The sequence below is a fragment of the Ambystoma mexicanum genome, chromosome 11 (genome assembly GCF_040938575.1).
Source record: "Ambystoma mexicanum isolate Mex_15411 chromosome 11, UKY_AmexF1_1, whole genome shotgun sequence".
Classification (NCBI taxonomy): Eukaryota; Metazoa; Chordata; class Amphibia; order Caudata; family Ambystomatidae; genus Ambystoma; species Ambystoma mexicanum.
The window spans coordinates 642,659,154-642,679,309 of NC_090934.1; the positions used below are offsets into that span (position 1 = coordinate 642,659,154).

The 20,156-nt window shown below is 43.5% G+C and overlaps 1 protein-coding gene across 1 annotated transcript in view; it reads left to right on the plus strand.

Annotated features, from left to right (window-relative positions):
• Window positions 1-20,156, plus strand: part of ANO3 (anoctamin 3) — a 2,087,603-nt gene that overhangs the window by 1,067,507 nt on the left and 999,940 nt on the right. The window contains exons 10-11 of the mRNA XM_069623502.1: window positions 6,366-6,487; window positions 12,012-12,146. Coding sequence (XP_069479603.1) covers window positions 6,366-6,487; window positions 12,012-12,146 — 257 coding nt within the window. The remainder of the gene's footprint in view (window positions 1-6,365; window positions 6,488-12,011; window positions 12,147-20,156) is intronic.

Sequence of the window (20,156 nt, forward strand, 5' to 3'; positions counted from 1 at the left end):
TAAAGTGTGACAAGGGCTGTCATCATTTGATAGTTATGGCACCAATACAGAGGCTGTCCACATTAGACAATGTGGAGGGCAGTGAGAATAACCAAGACAGCCAGGCCCCTATCAGGGCTACTCTTTTGAATGTGACTACTATAGTGATGAGGGAAGGCCCTGGTAATGTGGGACGTGAAAGTGGCAACACCCAAAGAAACCTATAGCAGGATCACCCCAAAGTCTTGTCGGGCCCATATGTACTCCCACAATGAAAGATGCGAATGAGGATTACTCTGGAGAGGTACAGGCAGATCTGTTCCACCTGGGCAACAATGCCTAGAGCATAAAGCCAGGTCCAAGCTGGAAATGGATATTGGGTCTAGTTAGTTTATGTTATTGTTCATTTATAACACGCTTAATACTAGCGAGTGGTTTCTAAGCACGAAATAGGGATTCAAAACTGTGTTGAACTGCGTTGCCTTGCTTCCAAGACAAACACATTGCCCCTGAGCTATCCTTCCTCCCCAGACACTTAGCTTTTTTGCCTGCAGCCTCTGTCCGAACTCTAAATGCCTCATGCCACCACCGCCATGCATCTCTGCATGATGGATGAGCAGTAGTCGTCAAGTCCTCGGTGCTTTCACAGTTCATGCACTTGGTCTCTCCACTGAAAAAAATGTCATTAAGAGCAAGGGGTTGTTTGAATGTGTTTTTAACATTCATCCTCGTGGCTGAAGCGGTTGGCCTACAGCTACTGAGCTCAGACTTCGCTTTTACCAACAGGCCGATTTTAACTGCTAAACTGTTAACAAACGAACAAACATACAAGACATGACGACATGACAGGAGGTAGTGATGTATATTGTTTGTTTGTCTAACAGGTTAGCCGCCAATATGGACATGGCAGCAAGAGCTCAGCCTGAGTGAGCACCTCTTGATCCTCTGAATCTCCAGACTACCCTGTTCAGCGCTGGCATGAGGTAGAATGGGGATCCCTTTTAGTAACCTAATATGAGCCTGCAGCTTCTGCTCTAAGAGGTACATGGCCACAGCCAGGTCATCCGGGAGACCCTGTGTTGGATGACTGGAAGAAATGGAATCATTCGTATGTCATTGATGAAACAAAAATACAATTTGAATTTTTATTTTACCACGCCCATATGATTGACCTACTGGGCCCAGCCCAGTGCCGTAGATTATACATTCCCCACCGTACCCCCTAGAAGGGCTTTATGGCCTGGAAGTTACTTTACTAAAACGTCAGTTTACTAGTAGTTCACCAATACTATAGTGAGCACACCTAACAGTTTTTACTACGTATTGCCTAGAAACTGGTGAGTCCGCTGTGCACCACACAGGTGGCTCAGTTAGCGGGATCCTTTGTAAGGTAAGAAATTATTGCTGCCCGACGCCGCCCCGGCTCAGTTAGACTGGCCCATCACCACGCAAAGTACAGCGGGCCTGCACACACCCTGAAATATCAAATGTCGGCTGCCAATCAGCCAATGGATGTTGATGACATGATGAAAGACAGTCACATTCCAGAACGGAAAAGTTTAAATATTGTCAAAATAAATTAGTCTACACTGTTTAAGCATAAAATCATGCTGCTGGAACCACACATCTACGGCCCTTTCAACATCTTAATCTACACACTTACGCTACCTGCGCTGAGCCCTTACAGCTCTGGAAGAGCTCACAAAGAAAGCATGAGTCCCTGTGCCGGGGTGCTCCATGCTACGCTTGGGTCGAACAGCAGCTCACACTTATTTATTTATTTATTTGATTTGATCAATAGGTCTAATGACAATCCGTGCTTGCCTGCAGAGCAGTGACGTGCATTTAGCCTCTGCACACGCTGAGGCTCATTCTGAGTTCCCCCTGATTGACGGTGTGGGCCCGTTATGTTTACACTGTAAGAGGGTGCCGCTGCAACATTTTGGACATTTGCACTGCAGGGTGCAAATGTAAAGGGAAAAGGCCGTGCATAAGCATGTATACTGCCTTTTGCCCTTCACATTTGCTCTCAGCAGTGCCAGGTGAGCAAACCCTTCCTGGCATGCTGCCATGCCAGGCAGCATTTACTTTTGATTCTGAGCGCCATTTGCCATGCTCGCATGGCAAGCAGCGCTCACAATTAAAATTAAATCTTCTCTGACACGCGAGAATGTCAGAAAACGTGTATGTATTTGTAATTGTAAACATTGCCTGTCTTGCAAGCAAGGCTGGCGGCATTTGCAATGGATCTGTATGGGGTCCGCCTGCATAGAAGTCTCAAGCATTTGTGTGGTGTAAATGAAGAGAGGCTGCAAACATGCAAGTTGTGTTCCGCTCCTCCTCTCCGCCATACACATGAATGAAAATGAGCCCTGGAGTCAAAAGCCTTTTGGAAGCCTTACGACTTCCATTGAAGTGACGGGTCAATCAAAAATGGGCCTCTCTGTGTGTGGTGGGACAGCCTCCTCCCATGCTTAGCAACCAGGTGCCACTTATTCCGCTCCCCTTTCCATGTGGCCAGAAATCCTTTGGAAATGTATTCAGGAGTGTCTTAGCACGTTAGCACATTCTTCTCATGGGCAGAAATGCACCACCATTTCATGTAGTGCAAATAGGGGGCCATATAGTGTGGTACAATAGAAAGTCCCCTGTCCACTTGCTACTCGCTGCTTCAAGTTGGTCCAGGGCACATTGTAAATAAATGAGCAACAGTTGTGAATATGCAAATGGAAAGTTGAGCATTAGAAACCCATGTCATTTTACATTCACCCAACGTGACCATGAGTGACAGACAACATCCGAGGAAAAGGAATAATCTCCCAACACCGTGAATGTTGAAAAAAACTCACGTATAGGTTTAGTTTGTCATCAATTATGACTTCATAAACATGTTGGAGGTGATGATCACGATGTCATTAATTGATTTAATTCATCCCACTTGCTTTTTGTTTATGGTAAACACAAGCATCCATTGTGATGACCCGTGAACAGATGAGGTTCATGTACCACTATCTATCAACACGTCCAGTTGGATCAATTATTAATTGTCGCAGATTCCCACTATTGCCACCCTGTATTCTTATGTACATTTTAGTTCCATTCACGTTTCACTTATCAAACGTATGGCTGACTTTTAATGATACGGCATCTGGCATGTTAATAAAACAAGCCTGGTCTTCGTCAATCTGCTACTTTTAGAACCGTGATCGCTTTAATGCGTTTGCCCACCCTTTTTGCTACATTCTCTGCTCGAAATCCAATATCTACCGAAATTGCTTTCTAATATCGAACCAGGCCTCTCTTAATCCCGCAAGCATCTGGCTGCCTTCAGTCTTTCTTGGGGACCGCTTATTCTAGTTCTGTAAAATCAGCGTCCAGATGGAAATGTAAGTCTCCTGCTTGGTAAGCTAGGAAACTCATTTAAGGCAAAGTCGTCCCATGCAATCAGTGAAGTAAAATGTACTTAAGTCTCTTGAGAGCATATTGTTTACGATCTTTCATGTGTTATGCTCTGTATTTCTTCTTTCAAATTCACGCCTAAGGAATGGACTGGCTCTAAACTAAATAACGCACATCATCCTCTTTAGACACATCCCCTGAGCACTTCATATCAGTGAGGGGGGCTATGGTTATAGCAGGTTCAGCAACTTGCAGCTCTCGACTCCTACGATACCTCCCAATTGGCTATGATGGTAAGAACTGATTGACGATGTAGCCCAAAACTCCTGGAGAGCAAAAGATTGCCTGCCCCTTGTTTACAATGACCCTAGTTTAACCAATTACAATGACAAACTACTCTACCCCTGCCACGTCACTCCCTCCTTTCCGGCCGGGAGGATAGCTCAGGAGTAACGTGCTCGATTTGGAAGCAAGATGACACAGTGCAACACAGGTTGGTTCCCTGCTACGCGCTTAGAAACCTCTGGATCTTAAGCATGTTATAAATAACCAATTACAAAACCGACAGTGGTGTGAAATTGCAGACACCACAGCTCAAACACTGTATGAAAGCAGTTATTTTACTAATCATGAGTGGCATAGCCCAAAATGTTGGGGGGGGGGTCCCTTGTGAGCCATGCTGAGGGCCCCATCCAAGCTCCTCCGCAAAACAGGGGTCATGCCACACCCCGGACCGGTCTAAACCACCAAGAATATGCCAGCCCATGATGATCGTGTTGCTGCAAAGGAACACCACACACAACACTAGGTGAAAGATGTAAGTTTGCTTTTTGAGCAAAGCTTAAACATTTCACCCAGCATAGAAATATGGGGGCCGTGCATTGGGCTGGCACCCATATGTACCAGCCACTAGTATCGACTGGTGAATGTTTTTATTGCAGTAGCGTAAATATTTGCCACAGATATGTAACAGTGACCGAGCATAGCGAGGGAGTACGAACCAACCAAGAGCCGACCCATGAGGTTCGCCCCCCTGTATTTCCTTTTAAATAATGGGTTAAAATGATGCATTTTCCAGCACACTTGAAGTGAAAACTTGTGTAAAAAGCTAAACAGTTTGCAATCGGGCACCAACAGAGCAGAGGAGCATTTCCCAAAGCACTTTCATGATGCCTTTCACCACAATATTTTCTCTTCTGATGTTCTCCTCTTGTCTCCCGTTCTTGGTCACGTCCATCCTACTCTCCTCAAAGTTCCACCGTGGTCTAGACTGGCACTCCTTTTTTTATCTATCTCTGCACCGGTCTTGATTTCCTCCACTTTTACATCTCTCTTTAAATGCTTGGTTAGGATTATTTTTCCTTCCTTGACATCTACTTTTAATTCTTACTACACCTTCTCTTGCACATGTTTTTCTCCCTAGTTTACATCCACACCCAGCTTCCATTAAAGATTCACACACAGTGTTTTGTGTTTTAAGTGCACTGCCGATCCTCCACTCATCTCTTGTATTCTGTCTTGATTGTGCCTGACCCCCTTCTGGTCTTCACGCTCTCTTCACCTACTTCTTTCTACCACCTTCACCTTGACTCGCATCTCTATCTCCTACTCCTTTTGTAAAGTCCTGTCTCACACATTCGTCTGACACTTCAGATAGTTCACTCTCGACCTTCTCTTTCTATCTCCTTCACATCGACTGTTAACTTTGACTTCCTCTGCCCCCTTTCGCCTCCTCGAGCTCTTTTCCAGATTTCTTCAGCCTTTCTCCTGTCTGCATTGACAAGCACTATTCCCTGCCTCTCCTCCGACTCCTTACGCCCTGGCTCTGCATCTTCCATTGACTCTGCTCTCAAGTATCCCTCTGTGGGATGGGCCACAGCTCACCTAATTGTTTAACAACTTCCTTTTGTGCGTAATGTGTTAGCCTGCATTGTGATTGGGTCTTAGACAAAGGAATTATGATTTCTTACAGGCCCTTAATCAGCAAATGGAGCAAGTCGTTGGCAACGCTACCCAAGACTATTTCTTCGGTGCCAGCCAATGTTAAAACAAATCAGTGTGATCCACAATGACTGTTGCTGCTGCTTCCCTGCCCGTCTCCTCCCTGTTTTCCTTCTCTCCCAAACTGGCAACGTGTTGCCTGCATGATCCACATGGGCCTATGGACTGTAGGCTTACAGGATCAGCAGGAGTGCCTGAGCAATACTCAAAGACTTGCATCTCTCTGTGAACCACTTTGCCTTTTTCACTTTTGCAGCCACTTCACACTCCTAAAGATGCACGTCTGCAGACAACTGGAGATTTGGCATTACAGTCTCCCCACTATTCAATGGCCCATGTTCTGCCAGCTGGCAAAGGGTCACTGGTGTTAGCAGAATAGGTGATACTCACATGGCAATGGTTGGACAGGTGAGCCTAGGGGACCGCTTCACATGGTGGGTTGTGTGCCTCTTTCACCAGAGTCTCCCAAGGCACATCCCTCAACTGTAGGGCATAGCCAGAATACCTGGTACCAGTGAGAAAGAAATCCCCATGTTCAGCTGCAAATGAACACCTTCATTTCCCAGTCTAGAGTTGAGGTGGGAGTAGTAGTGTGTGTCAGTGTGAAGTGCGTTTGCATTGGATAGAAGCACTATATGCACAGATCCACACTGGGCCTTCTGACCCCACCCTCTGATCCACGTACACCTGAAAGAGGATTCCACGCCTGGTTCCTAAGAATATGACTGGTGACTCCTTTCAAGAGCCACTCATTGAAATTTATGAACTGATTTGTTTTCATTGTATATTTGCTTGCTGAAAAACTTTGAAAGTATGTTATCACTGTACAGATGAGGGTAAAGCAATGATTTCATGAATGCATTTGTGGGCATCAGTGCTCATCCTTAATTTCACATCTACAACAGTTCACCGTCTTGAAATATGGTAAACCACAGTAATGTTGTGCCCTTGAGAACACATAATATCATGTGTTTTCTCTCTTTCAGGGTAGTCATAAAAGTAGACATCCTATAAAAACCCATGGCGCGCAGAACCACAGGCATTTACTGTATGAGCGATGGGCGCGATGGGGAATGTGGTACAAATACCAACCCCTGGATTTAATAAGGTAAGCAAATTATCATTAATTCTGGAATTGCAAATGTGATAAGTTATAGAGCAGAGGGGTATTTGGGGATCGCCACAGGGGTGGGTGATATTGCATTAATAGCTCGGTATGTCTTTTTTTAATATCAGTACTATCATTATTTGAGCACTTTCTTGATGGGAGAAGAAACATTATTTTAAAAAAATATATATTTTGTGAAGTAGTTGGTGTACAGGAACAATTGATCCTTGAATAAATTCAGAAGAACGAATCCAGAAATTCATTAAATTGATCGACACCCAGCAAACATAATGCACACAACTACTTACTTTTCATCGGTGCATTTCCAATTACACTTCTGAAACTGAATATTTCATTATTTATTTCAACCTCTTAAATATGGTGAATTCTCAATTCTTAAATACTGCAATACCAATTATTGCTTTTTGCATGCAGGACATGTGATCTAAAACTAAAACCATGTTGGTAGTGACCACACTTTTATTTTTTAATTCAACCCTGTAAAAAAACGGATTTCTGCCCTGCAGGTGTACAAGGATAAGTAGAGCCTAAAGCACCTACTCAGACCTCACACTTCTACAAACCAAGAGGAAACCATATCATAAAGGTAAAAGAGGCACAGTTTAGAGGAATATCTCCTTCGCCTTTTGTGGTAACATGGGCCGGGCGAAAGCTGTGCTCTCAAGAGGGGTGTGAATGTGAATCATAGCAACCCAAACAGCAAAGTATAACAGTGCAACATAAAGGAATGTCCAATCAGGGAGCTATACAAATATATGTACTTGATGAAATCCAACATATGGAAGAATAACTAAATAGAAAACACTCTAAAAACCCACCCTTGTTTGTTTGTATGTTTGTTTTATCTGTAGTGCGTGCCAGACCAAAGGGTATCAGGGTGCAAAAGAAATCAAGAGGGTTGTTCAGCTTTGGTTACATTGAAGTGCGAGATCAAACATGAAATTTACATAAATTACAAATATAGGATACAAGTTACACAACTGTGAGACACCATAGAAAATAGGAGTAGGAGTAATATACATAGGTACAGTGCGTGCAGGCATGCTAATCAGGGCAAGTTATACATAAATTACAAGTGTAGGATACAAGTTACACAATGGTGAGACACCATAGAAAATAGGAGTAGGGGTAACATACACATGTACAGTGCATGCAGGGATGCTAATCAGGGCAAGTTATACACAAATTACAAGTGTAGGAAACAAGTTACACAACAGTGAGACACCATAGAAAATAGGAGTAGGAGTAATATACACATGTACAGTGCATGCAGGGATGCTAATCAGGGCAAGTTATACATAAATTACAAGTGTAGGATACAAGTTACACAACAGTGAGACACCATAGAAAATAGGAGTAGGAGTAATATACACATGTACAGTGCATGCAGGGATGCCAATCAGGGCAGAATTGGGTGCCTGTCAGCGGTCATTTTCCTTGAGCCAGTGGATGAGATTGGACCTGAAGCGTGTGTAGGGTAGGTCTTCTCTCAGAGGCGGGGGAAGGGAGTTCCCGTATCGGGCGGCTTTGACCGGGAAGCTACTTCCTCCGGTCTTGGTGCATTTGAATCTGGGCACCAGTAGGAGATTTGCGTTGCCAGATCTCGTAGGGCGGTTGGAGTGTTGTCTGGTGAATATAGCTGTAAGGTATTGTGGGGCCATAGAATGGAGACATTTATATGTCAAGGAGGCAGTTTTAAGGAGAACTTTGTCTTTTGTGGAGAGCTAGTTGTTGGATCTTTTATGGTGGACATATGGGCTTTCTTGGGGAAGCTTAAGGCCACTCTCAGAGCATTGTTCTGTAGGATCTGTATTTTATTGATTATGTATTTGTTACTGCCCAAGTATAAGGTGTTGCAATAGTCCAATTTGGACAAGACAAGGGCTCTTGCAAGAGTAATGCAGTTGTAGGCGGATAGGAAGGGCTTGGCCGCTCTGATTAGCTTGCAGGTGTATGCGGTGGATGAGGCCATGGAGTTGACCTGTTTAGCGAAGGTGAGTGTGGAATTCAGGTAGAAGCCTAAGATTTTGACCTCTTTAGCTACTTTGATGTTGTTGTTGTCTATTATGAAGTTGGAGTTATTTTGTCCTAATTTGGTAAGGTGGGCTGGTGAGCCGAGAATGAGGAGTTCTGTTTTGTCATCATTCAGGCATAGACCGTGGGATGCCATCCATGCCTGGATGATGAGGTAAACTCTGTTCACAAAGGCCAAATCCTTGTTATAATCTCCCGTCAACGGGATGAGGACGTGTATATCATCGGCATAGTTAGTGTAGGTGATACCCAGGCCATCTAGATCATCAAAAAGGGGATTTGTGAATATGTTGTACAGGGTGGGTGATACACAACATGGCACAACACAGGTGATGGGTATGGGGTCTGCAGCAGCTAGCGGCAAGAAGACACGCATAGTTTTATTGTCGAGGAAGGATTTGATCCAGCCTATCGCCTCTTGTGAAAAGTGTACTGCAGAGTCTAGGTGATTACAGAGGGTCTTGTGGTCGACTCGGTCGGACGCCGCAGAGAGATCAAACAGCAGCTTGATCTCATAATAACTCATAATATGCTAGATTGCAAGATGCAGTACGCTGGGTAATATGAAATGGGGGGCAATAAAACACAATGTTCATTGAAAAGGATATGATCTTGACCTCACCAGACTCTAGGGCCCAAAATTAACCAGGGAGGCAGTTATCGGGCAATAAGATCAGTGCCTTGGTGGTTTGACATTGGCAGGATTCTCTGTGCTGTTTGGTTGTTTGATTCAGTTCAAAACGCAGCGGTTGCTGTAGTCCGGTGGCAAACAGATGTTGTGTGGCAGTTGAACTGAATGATGCTGCAGTACGAATCAAAAATTGAGAAATGCAGTTCGATAACCAGGTTTGGTCTGACGATCAAGGCTCGATGGCAGATGGGCCGATTTCAGGATGTGCAAGGCAAGTCAGTATGATAATGTGCTCGAAGGTCGTGGTTTGGGAAGAATATCATGGTCAGTTCAATCATCGACTCGTTCATTGATGAAGAAGCGGTTTGAGCAGTGCAGGTTCAGCAATGTTTCTTTGTTTGAACATGTGTTACTGCAGTCCAAAGGTCAGCGAATGCCAAAGGAAGCTCTAGGTGGTCCTGTTGGTTCGAACAGGGTTGAACTTGCTAGAATCACAACTCAAAGCAGTTTCACAGTGAAAGTGCAAATATCCTGGCTGTCTTGACTCTCAGGTACGGTGGGTCCCACTCCAGGGTCTCAGTGACAAGAGTAGCCCTGTTGTCAGGCTCTAGAATACGGTGGAGGATGGCACACTCCTGCATGAGTCCTTCAGCACAGTGAGGTCACGGGTGTCAGTGTGGCTGGCAGAAAGTCAGATCTAGCGCTAGCAGCAAGGCACCCCCTGTGTTCCCAGGGGATGGTTAGGAGCTGAACCTGGTTCTGCCTTCAACTCCTGTTTTCACCTCGCACCTGCAAGACATTGGAAAGGATTACTTTCACAACAGGGTGCAAACGAAATCTTGTTGACGGGTTGGAGTACAGAGATGATTCAAAGAAGTAGTCAGAGACCCCCTTGTTTAAAAGCACAGGTGTACAGGTTATTAGACAAAAGCAAGCCTGCTTTAAGGATCCAATCCCTGTTCCTGGAACAAGTGGACTTTGCCTTCAGACATCACACCCAAAGTATTAGGCCATAAAGGAAGTGGAGGGGACAGAAAGGACAAGAGAAAAATAGAGAAGACAGGATGAAAGAACCTTCCTCCAACTGGTCAGAGCTCCCTCTACCAACACAATCTTTTAACCTTCCCTTGTCAAAAGCATCAAAGCCCTAGAGTGTTACCAGTCTGAATAAGTTATCAAAGAGAGGCAGCCCTCAAGGCTACAGTCTTGCTTTGAGCAGCATAGACAGGCAGGCTGGGGGGAATAACCAAAACCCTTCCACAGATGAGCTAGGCTCACAGGGATGACACACGTGTGGTGTCAATTTGACATAGCTTGGATAACTATGATAGACACTAGCCACCACACCTGAAACTCAGGTATGGCTTATTTGTACAGTTTAATGTGCCACCAGTATAGCAACTCTATTGTGTTCTGAACAGTGGAGCATATATTAAATGCAGCCGGTGCTGTGTAGTGACTTAGCAGTCACTAATGCTGTCAAGAGGGCACCTGTGACCTCTGAACCTGCTCTGGGCCCCTGGAGAGCAGGCACTGCAGACCAGGGTACTAATCCAGTAGGACAAAGCTGTACACTATGCTTTTTGCATGTTGTTTTTCTGAAAGGGGGATCTGTTTGGCAGGTTACGGTTTCGGAGATGGGATCATTTTCTTAGTAAATACAAATGAACAATGCCAGGGCTTCTACAACTTTGACAGGTGGAAATTCCTCACAATCCCAAACATTTGATACATTCCATCGTGTTTCTCTTCCACCTATTCAGTTATCCCTGCTCCACACAACTGACCTTTTGCTTTGGTACTTTAGTTGCAGTTTTGTAAAGGTGTTCCCCCCACAATTCATGAGATTGACATTTTGTGTGTATATTGCAAAATGGTCATGCAGTTGAAGGTGTGTTGGGCCACTGTTAAAGTTACTCCATTTTTCTTTTTCGGTTTGGGCTGAAAGGTGGAGTTGGAACTAAATGAATGATGTGTAGATAGTGAAAAAAGGCAATTGGATGAATACGGGGCGTGCGTGAAATTCCATCTTTCTCCACACTCCTTGGCAGCTGATTTCATAGACACACTGAAATGCCATTTCCTGACCACTGATCTGCTTTTCATTACCTTACCACAGTGTTATCGTTTGTCAAAGACTGACATCTATTTTGTTATTTCATATCATATTTCATTGGCAATGACATTCTTTGTTAGGTGAGATTTATTTAATATATTACTCTGTAATAGGCCTTCCCCCTGCTGTAAGCGGTCATGAAAATTAACTTCTGCTGTCCAGAAAGTGCACTGTTATGTTTCCTTTAAGTGACCTGGATTTCACCTATTCAGTGTGTGTTTCCACATTTGAAAATAAGATGGAACTTTGAACAGATGGTTGAGAAAATCATTGTCCACCAAGGCACGTCTATACCTATTTATATCTATTATAAAAAGCTTGCATATTATAATCTGAACATATTTAATTTTAAAAGAATGTTACCTTAATGCCACATTTCAAATTAACTTCTGAAAGACAGTGGATCTGGGACAGAGAGAGTCACATATCATGCTACTGAATGAAAACATGCTAGGCCAACACCCCTATGGTTTGCATGCCTGCATATCTCTAAAATGCTGGGAGTGAGACTATTACAATCACATTAATTTGAGAGCAAATGTTAAAAAAATAATAATAAATGGCAAGTTTTTATTTTCGTAATATGAAGCACAGGAACTATAGATTCATAATTAATGTTATGTATGGGCTGTATAAGTGAAGTCCAGGTATTCATGTGATTACAAATGTATTCTGGTCAATGACTGCTTTAGTTCAATTATATTGTTCATTTGATTCCACAGGAGATATTTTGGTGAAAAAATTGGCCTGTACTTCGCTTGGTTGGGATGGTATACAGGAATGTTGATCCCTGCAGCCTTTGTTGGGCTATTTGTTTTTCTGTATGGCTTATTTACTATGGACTCCAGCCAAGTAAGGTAAGACGTGTTTGTATTTTGTATTTACTTATTTGTGTGGAAGGTCCGAAGAAGGTGGTAGACTAGTTTTGGTCATTTTCAACAGATGATGTATTCAACAATACCAAAAAGAGCCTACCTATCCCCACTCTATGGGTAGCCCTTCCTAATAAACTAACAAGTGTGCTTGTTGTTAGTAGTGAAGTACATTAGTACATTGTCTGCCCTCCATCTCAAAACTAACCTGTCCTGGCCCTACAGATAAGTGAAAAGAGCAAAAGCAAATCCAGAGAATGATTCCCTTCTGGATAGGTATTTCTGCCTTAATTAACGAGTTTAGCCTGGAGCTATTTCTTTGACCAGTTCCCTTAATTCTTCTTGAGGGCTTCTGCGGGCTCTCAGCATCCCCTGCTCTTTGAAATATGAACTTCCTCTCCTCCCAATATTTGGGTTGTCGCCACATTGGGCTATGATTGCTTGCACTGTCCTTTTAAAGTTCGTATTAAGCCACACTTTGGTGGGACTCAATGCTTCTTTTTGTTTGTCCTTGCCTCTGTATGTTCCTTTGGTTACTTATTCCTTTATAAGCAAAATGGTTTATCTCAGCTTTATCTTGCTTTCTTACTCTTACTTCCTCTGTAAAATGAGGGTTGTACTTTCTACTATGTTTAGCTGTTGGTTCTGGCTTTCTGTTGAACCTTTCACAGGCTTCAAGGTCTTCCTTTCCTTCAGGGATATTATATCTATTAATGTTTCTTGTGCATTCACTGGGACGAATAGGCTGTACGCCTTGTTTCTTCTCACTCTTTCTACTGGGACAAGTAGACTGAGACCCATATTGATTCTCACTCTTGTGAATATTTGTATGTTCACTGGGATGAGTAGGCTGTGTCCCGTGGGTATTCCCACACTTATAAATATTTGCAAGTTCACTGGGACAAGTATGATTAGATTGGTTATATTGCCTGTACCCTTTTCTGGGTCTACTGCCTCTCTGTTACCTCTGTATCGATGGGCTAGTGTCACACCATATTTCTCCACGGTCAGCTTTCGTACTTCTTCTTCTCACTTCTTCCACATGGTCCTGCGGGGCCATAATGGTAATGGTATCAGAGTTTTTATTGAATTGACCAGGCCACCTTTTTCCAGGTCACGCCACCATCTCTTCACTCCTCGTTTCCTTGTGGTTCCAGTCCCCTGCATGGCACGGGTGTCGTCGTCTTCCGTGCCTCTAGGTTACAGCTACTCGCAAGGTCCTTGTCAGCTTCCAGCCTACCCAGGTTCAAACTTCCCAGGCTTCACTCATTTTTCTTAGGCCTTTTCCATTTTTACATTCAAATCCTGGGTCCTCCACAGCGGAAACGTCACGTCCTTTCTATCTTTTGTATGGGCAATCTCTACTGCTCGTCCCATTATTCCTTGTTACAGTCTACGGGTGTGTTAAACATGGAGTGATCATTATTAATCATTCACCTCTCTTTCATATCTCAGTATGTGTGATGCACTTCTCTTTAGTGTGTATGTTGGGGCAAATAGTACAATTACACACATCAGCTTGATCCAATGGTTTACTCTGAGAGGTGGATGGCATTGGTTGTATACAAGAGAGGTTCTTAGGGACTTCCTTGACCGAACAGGAGTCCTTATTTGCAATGTCACTTTCCTATCTCCTTGATCTGAGAGATGGTGGCTAGGTTTCTTTAGTGGGGATAAGAGAAAATGCAAGATAGCTTGATTAATGCAGTTCAAATGTGCCTGGGCACTGTATGTGTGCATGTTTTAAGGTGGTTAATATTGAGAGCACTTGAGGTACATGTGTGCCCAGTGGAAACTTTTTGTGTTTCCATATGGTTTATTGGTTGGCATAGTGATATATACTTTAGTTAAAGAGGTGTTGCATTTTGATTTTTTATGTCAGTTGGGAAATGTGCCCAAGTGCTGTTTCCTGTGGCTTAGTTAATGTGGACATTGCATTGAGAATGTGGATTTTGAATGTGTCACTGCATGGAGAAGTTAGTGGAGTACTCAGTGGGCTTTCACAATACCCACCCAGTCTGGCACTGTAAACGGTACCAGTGCTTCGTCTCTGATAGGATACTTGTGTGGAGAAGCTCTAGGGCACTCTGCAATGGGGTGATGTTCCTAGGAGTGGACATTTTACAGCACGTTCTGCTAAATCACATTGGAGTAGCATATGCGAGCTGGAAGCAGGATGTACCATTTCAAATAGCTCTAAGGTAAACTATCCATTATGTGATGAATCCAGGGAATGTGCCCCTTCTCCCCAAGAGGGATCTACCCCCTTTGGGGCTAGGGATGTGAGCCCACTATGCAATACCTTCTTTAGGGGACAGGGCTAGCAGGATTCCACGGGGGTGACACATCCTCTGGGGATAATAAATGAACACACAAAGATTCCATCCCACCTCCCTTTACTTCTAAAGCTTCAATGATTTGTGGTTACATGGGGGTTAAACAGAATATGTATATCCAGGGACCCTTTAAGTTGGATGGCTTTGTATATAACCTGTGTTTGTTACCGCGTTCTTGTAAGCACCAGGACCAATGATGTCATCCCTTTCCTTTCAAGGAGGAACCCAAATATGCCAAACCAGCAGCAGATGAGATAGAGACAGCTGGAGAGCGAGAAATGCTGAGGCCTCTCCATCACAGACAGAGCAGAGCAAAGAACATCATCGGGACAGTGGTGGCTGGAGATTCTGCAAAGTCATTGGAACCCTGCTCCCTGGTGTAATGCAGAGATCTTAGAGAGGTGGCGACCACAGAAGAGGGAGATAGCCAAGCCGTACCATGAACAGAGTGTAGCCATCCAGCTGAAGAGACTTCTGAAGCCTCTCTGCCTCAGTGCAGAGAAGCCACCAAGAACAACAAAACCATGCATTCTGATGCCAGATTTGAGGAACTGAGCGGTTTTGACCAGAGATGCTGAAGTTCTGGACGGACCTTGGCAATGGAGGAAAGGTACATGACCTTATGTCAAGTGGTCTGAAGGTGCTGAGAACATTGCAAGTCCACCATGGGGCTGCAATCCCAAACAACCCAGGAAGGGGGGAAGAAACTGAGAAAACTAAGGCTGAGCAGGCCACATGTCAATGCTGGGCTGCAAGACCAAACATCCCATGGAGGGCTGGAGAAACCAAGAAAACGAAATCTGAGCAGGCCGCAAGACCACACTGGGCTGCAAGATGAACATCCCACAACGGGGTGAAAAAGCCAAAAGAAAAAAAGCATTACCCACACTCGGCAGAAGGTGGTGTGAGAAACAAACTGCCAAACAGGTCTGAAGTGGCCCATAGTCCAGGGCAGATGAAAGTAGGAATACCCCAGAAGGCGGTGAGAGAAGCAACTAGCACAGCAGGACTTAACAAGACTGTAGCCCACCCAGGGCTGTGAAAACGGTTACCCCATGAGGGCATGAGGGAAAGTACACAACAACCATGGTTGTTCAAGCCTGTAGTGTATATGAGGTGAACAATTCAGAAAGAACAACCGCTGAACTTTGTTGCCATTTTGAGTACCGACCTACCCAAGTCCAGAGGAGATTTTCCATGAAAAGGGATAGAATTAAGACTATTTGGTCTATCTGATGAAGATTTTGTTTGCAACTAAAAAGAATAACTAAAAGATATTTTTGCTTTTTGAACTTTGACCAGGAACTGAAATATATCGTAAAAACTCTTTGGTTTTCATTTTCTTCATTTCTTTTGTATAGTGGTAGGGCAGATAGTAGGTTAGAATAGAGTTGGTCTGAGGACAGTATTTATTCGTAAGACGTCCTGATAATCTCTCATTTGTTCTTTTCTAGCTTAGGGACACAGTCATTGAAATATGGTTAGATAATATTTTCTTAATGTCTTCAATAAACTCAATTTTTGAACCATGTCCTCTGGTCCACCCCTGTGTCTGATATGTAAACCTAGAAGCAGAGGGACAGGCAGAGCTGGGGAAAAGGTATGGTGGGATGTCTAGGACAAAATCAAAGTGGGACACATTTACAGTGGGCAGCTAGGAAATATAACACAAATGGGCAAATGCACAGAAGGACCCAAAGTGCTAACCAGAGTATTGGTACATTACAATGACATTGGATAATTAATTTGGCTACTGAGCTGGTTGTAACATTTCACCAAGACCATGCTATAAAAGAAAGCTTCATTGACTTCATTGTCCCCTGCTCCCACAGGTTTAGGGCATAACGGTAGGGGTGACATAGGTGTGAGAAATGAAGAGAGAGAAATGACACCTTTGATTGTGGTAGAAATAGTACAATAGATGTTTTTTTGTGTTTTGTGTGGTTCAGCATTAGGAAGTACAAGGCTATCAAGTGATTGATGTCTAAGCAGGCAAATATTGTTAAGTAGATACACTAGCAAGAAGAATTCTCTGCCTACTAGGCTTATATCTGCCATGGATAAAAGGGAATGCCTTGTTAAATGTGTTGAATGCTGCTCAAAGTTCAAGACCTTTGAGACAGGAATCATAGCAGTTGTTATGGATTGTATTGATTAAGTCCAAAGATGTAGTGGGCACTGATTTTGCAGGGTGTATCATAATTTAGGACTTTTCAGGCATTCCAATTCTGGTGATTGTTTTTTTAAACAGTTCTGAAGTGGTGCAGTAAGTAAACAGCAGGTAGGCAGGCCAGCACTGCAAGAAAATGAGTTGAGGAATGAGTTGGCGTGTTGGTGTAAGTTGACAATGAGTTGGTGTGTTGTGGAGGCAGGATGTGTAAGGTCTGAACCAAATTCTTGCAGTTCCTGATCCAGAGGAATGGACGTGTTACTTAAACTGGATATGTCATGTTACATGGCTATTTTCACATTGATAGTTAACAAGCACTACCAAATTAATATGATTTGAACCTTCTACTGCATGCACTGTCAACACATATATTTTACGCAACACCCATCAAAAGTAAGTTGTGAAAACCACTGATCAAAATATAATTGTGTGACTTAGCAGGCCCTCTTTCTTTATGCAACATGAACATTGTTACTGCATATTAGCCTACATAGAGCACATGGAGATCGCTATTCACCTGCCCCCAGCCAATCAGAATTTTCAGAGTGCAGTCAGTAACTACTGGTATTTTGAAATGGTAAACATATTGAATTCAGGACTTGTACCAGTGGGCTGAAGACAATGCAGTAGGAACATATTTAAAAATAACCCATTACATGTATGCTACACATTAAACAATATCTGGGGAAGTGGGGGGTGGGAGGATGGCGCAGAATAGGTGGAGTAAAGGGCAAACATTTTAATGTTTTGCTGTAAATTGTTTGCAGACTATCCGAGTTATTTGAAGACAGTGTCATGCTTTTAGCTTTGCTAAATACTACATTACTGTTGTCCTAAACATGAAACACACCCTCGGCCATTGAGGGATCATGATGATGGTGTGGGACGTGTGCTGTAAAGTGCAAAAAAAACAGTGTTTCTGTTGTTTGCAGACTCCCACTTGTTTGGGGACTGGCGTTCACGCCCATGGGCATCTACAAACCATACCGGTCACGTGACACGCCACTCGATTTACAAGTGAAAACACCTGGCATTTAGCTGGATTATAAACTTGAGATGGAGTGCTGCTGGTGTTTATTTAGTCAAACATGAACATCACACTGGCACTATTTTAGTCCATAGCAATGTGGGAGTGTGTTGGAGGGAAGCTGTTTGTCTGTAAGGTAGGATAGTTATTACCTGACTTCTAAAGTAAATTTGCATACCTAAATCATATAATATCAATTTACTGGTGGGGCATTATTATAATGCACACTTTTATTTCATGTATGGGCATGGAAGGGTTGTAGGCAAAACATTAACGCTGTGTACATATGAAAACAGCTGATCTTTAGTGGCCCAGACTCTTGAGATGGGGCACTGCTGCTTGTCTCTCAATACACCATGCATAGCACCTGACACAATTTGAGGGGGAAACATGTGTGCAAGTGTGTTGCAGGAAAGCTGACTAGCTGCTAAAGCAAGAGCGCCAGTGTGAGAAATGGCCACCTGGCAAAGGTGGCTTTTTATTTTTTATTTGTTATTATTTGTATTTAATCAATAATATGATGCACATAATTCAACCTCAGAAAGGGTGGTCTACTAACCATACCATGCTTTCATTAAGCTCCATGCCAAAAGCATAGTGACACATGTGCTCTAATGCATCAGTCTCCTGATCTGCATCACCTTCTCTGCAATGGTGCAGAGCAGGTTCAACGGTCAAAGGTCCCCTTTAGACTACTGCTGAGAAAGCCAAGCTACTGCACTGCAGAGGTAGCATTTAAAATCTGCACCTCTGTGTCAAAACACCATAATTATGAGGAATTACAATCATGGTGGAAGTTTATTTTGTACATTGGTGTATGTTGGCTGGTAATACACATCATTATTAAAGCCACATCTGATCTGTATCATCACTTTGTCAACAGTGTGAGCCCAGGCCAACTGTGGAAGGATTGTGTGCATTATAGTCAGGCATTCTGTCTCTGCTAGCCAACAGTACAGGAGACTGAAAATGTTTGCCTTGTTTTTGATACATTGTGAGGTTGGGCAGACACCTCCCTCCACCAAGACAGTCCCTCAGCTAAAGCTGTCCTGGCACACCCTTAACAAAAGGACTAGCGTGATGTTGCTTTCCAAAGGGCCTTTGATGATATGGGTCTGATAAGGAGGTGGTGTCAATGTAGTGTGACACATTGCAATAATTCATTACTTCTCCCCAATGGGGAGCCCCCCTCTGAGACTAGGTAGGTGAACCAACTCCACAACACCCTTCCAACAGCGCGAAGCAAGTGGGACCTCACCGGGAGAGACTCTCCCTTTGGGGACAAGGGCTTCTGTTCAATTGAGGAACTCCCTAAGAAACCTACCAACCATAACTCTAACACTTACAGTAAAGAAATGTATAAAGAACATACTAACATATGTTATTGCCACCGGGAAACTGATTTCTCATGTACAAGAAACATCATCTATAACTGAGATGCAGATGATTGGTGGAAGAATAACAAAGATATAGCAAACATAAAGAAAGGAAAATGAGCTTCTGCTGGACAAGTGCCACGGCTTCGTATTAAAAGAATAGGGAGGAGACTGGAGAGGGAGGAGAGAAAAAGCCCATGAGTTACAAACTTGCTTGCCAGCTATGTGAAGATGAGACTGGTTGCACGCCCTTCTGTGATTGAATGGAAGCAAACTATAGTGTTCGGCGCACAGTGTCGAGAAAACAGAGAGGAGAGATGCTCGCCGGCTCAGACAAAGACGAGACTGGACTCACAGCTTCCTGTGATTGAGAGGATGTGATCTGCAGTGTTAGACACACCATGTTGAGAAAGTGAGGAGTAGACAAAATCCTAATCGAACACAAAGTGTCCTTATCCTGAAAGAGGGTTCAAGTGGTGGTGTGACCACAAGTGAGCCATGGTGGACCAGAGGTCCATCCATCAAACAATGCTGATGCCGCTCCACCTTTTCCGCCATGAAACGTACAGGCAGAGGAGATATCTGGCAAATCACTGGTACTGTGACATGAAGGAAAAACAGAAGATCACGAAAGCCAACCTGACAAACTGGAGATTAGTTCCCACCCGCATAACAAACCGGTTGATGTTATCCCTGAACACAGCAGGTAATGGGGAAAATGAGAGAACTGGGAGAGCGACAGAGAGTTAGAATGCTCAAACTCGTCGAGTGGAGATGAAGCACTGACATTGGGTAGAGTAACAGAGATGCATTTATTTATTTATTTATTTATTTATTTATTTATTTATTTGGCACCAAAAGCCCACAGGCATCGAGGCTTCAACATAGAGACAGGATGGAGCAGACAAGACGTAAGAAACAGGACACTTGGCCAAAGAGAAAACCAAAGAGTGATATTTTCAGTTTATCTTTCTAACTGTCTTGTGGTTTTAGTCATTTGAACAGTAGTTTTTCAGCTTTTTTCTGAACACATGGTGGTTTGTCTCTAATCTTAGGTTTAGGGGCAGGCCATTGCAGATTGTGGCT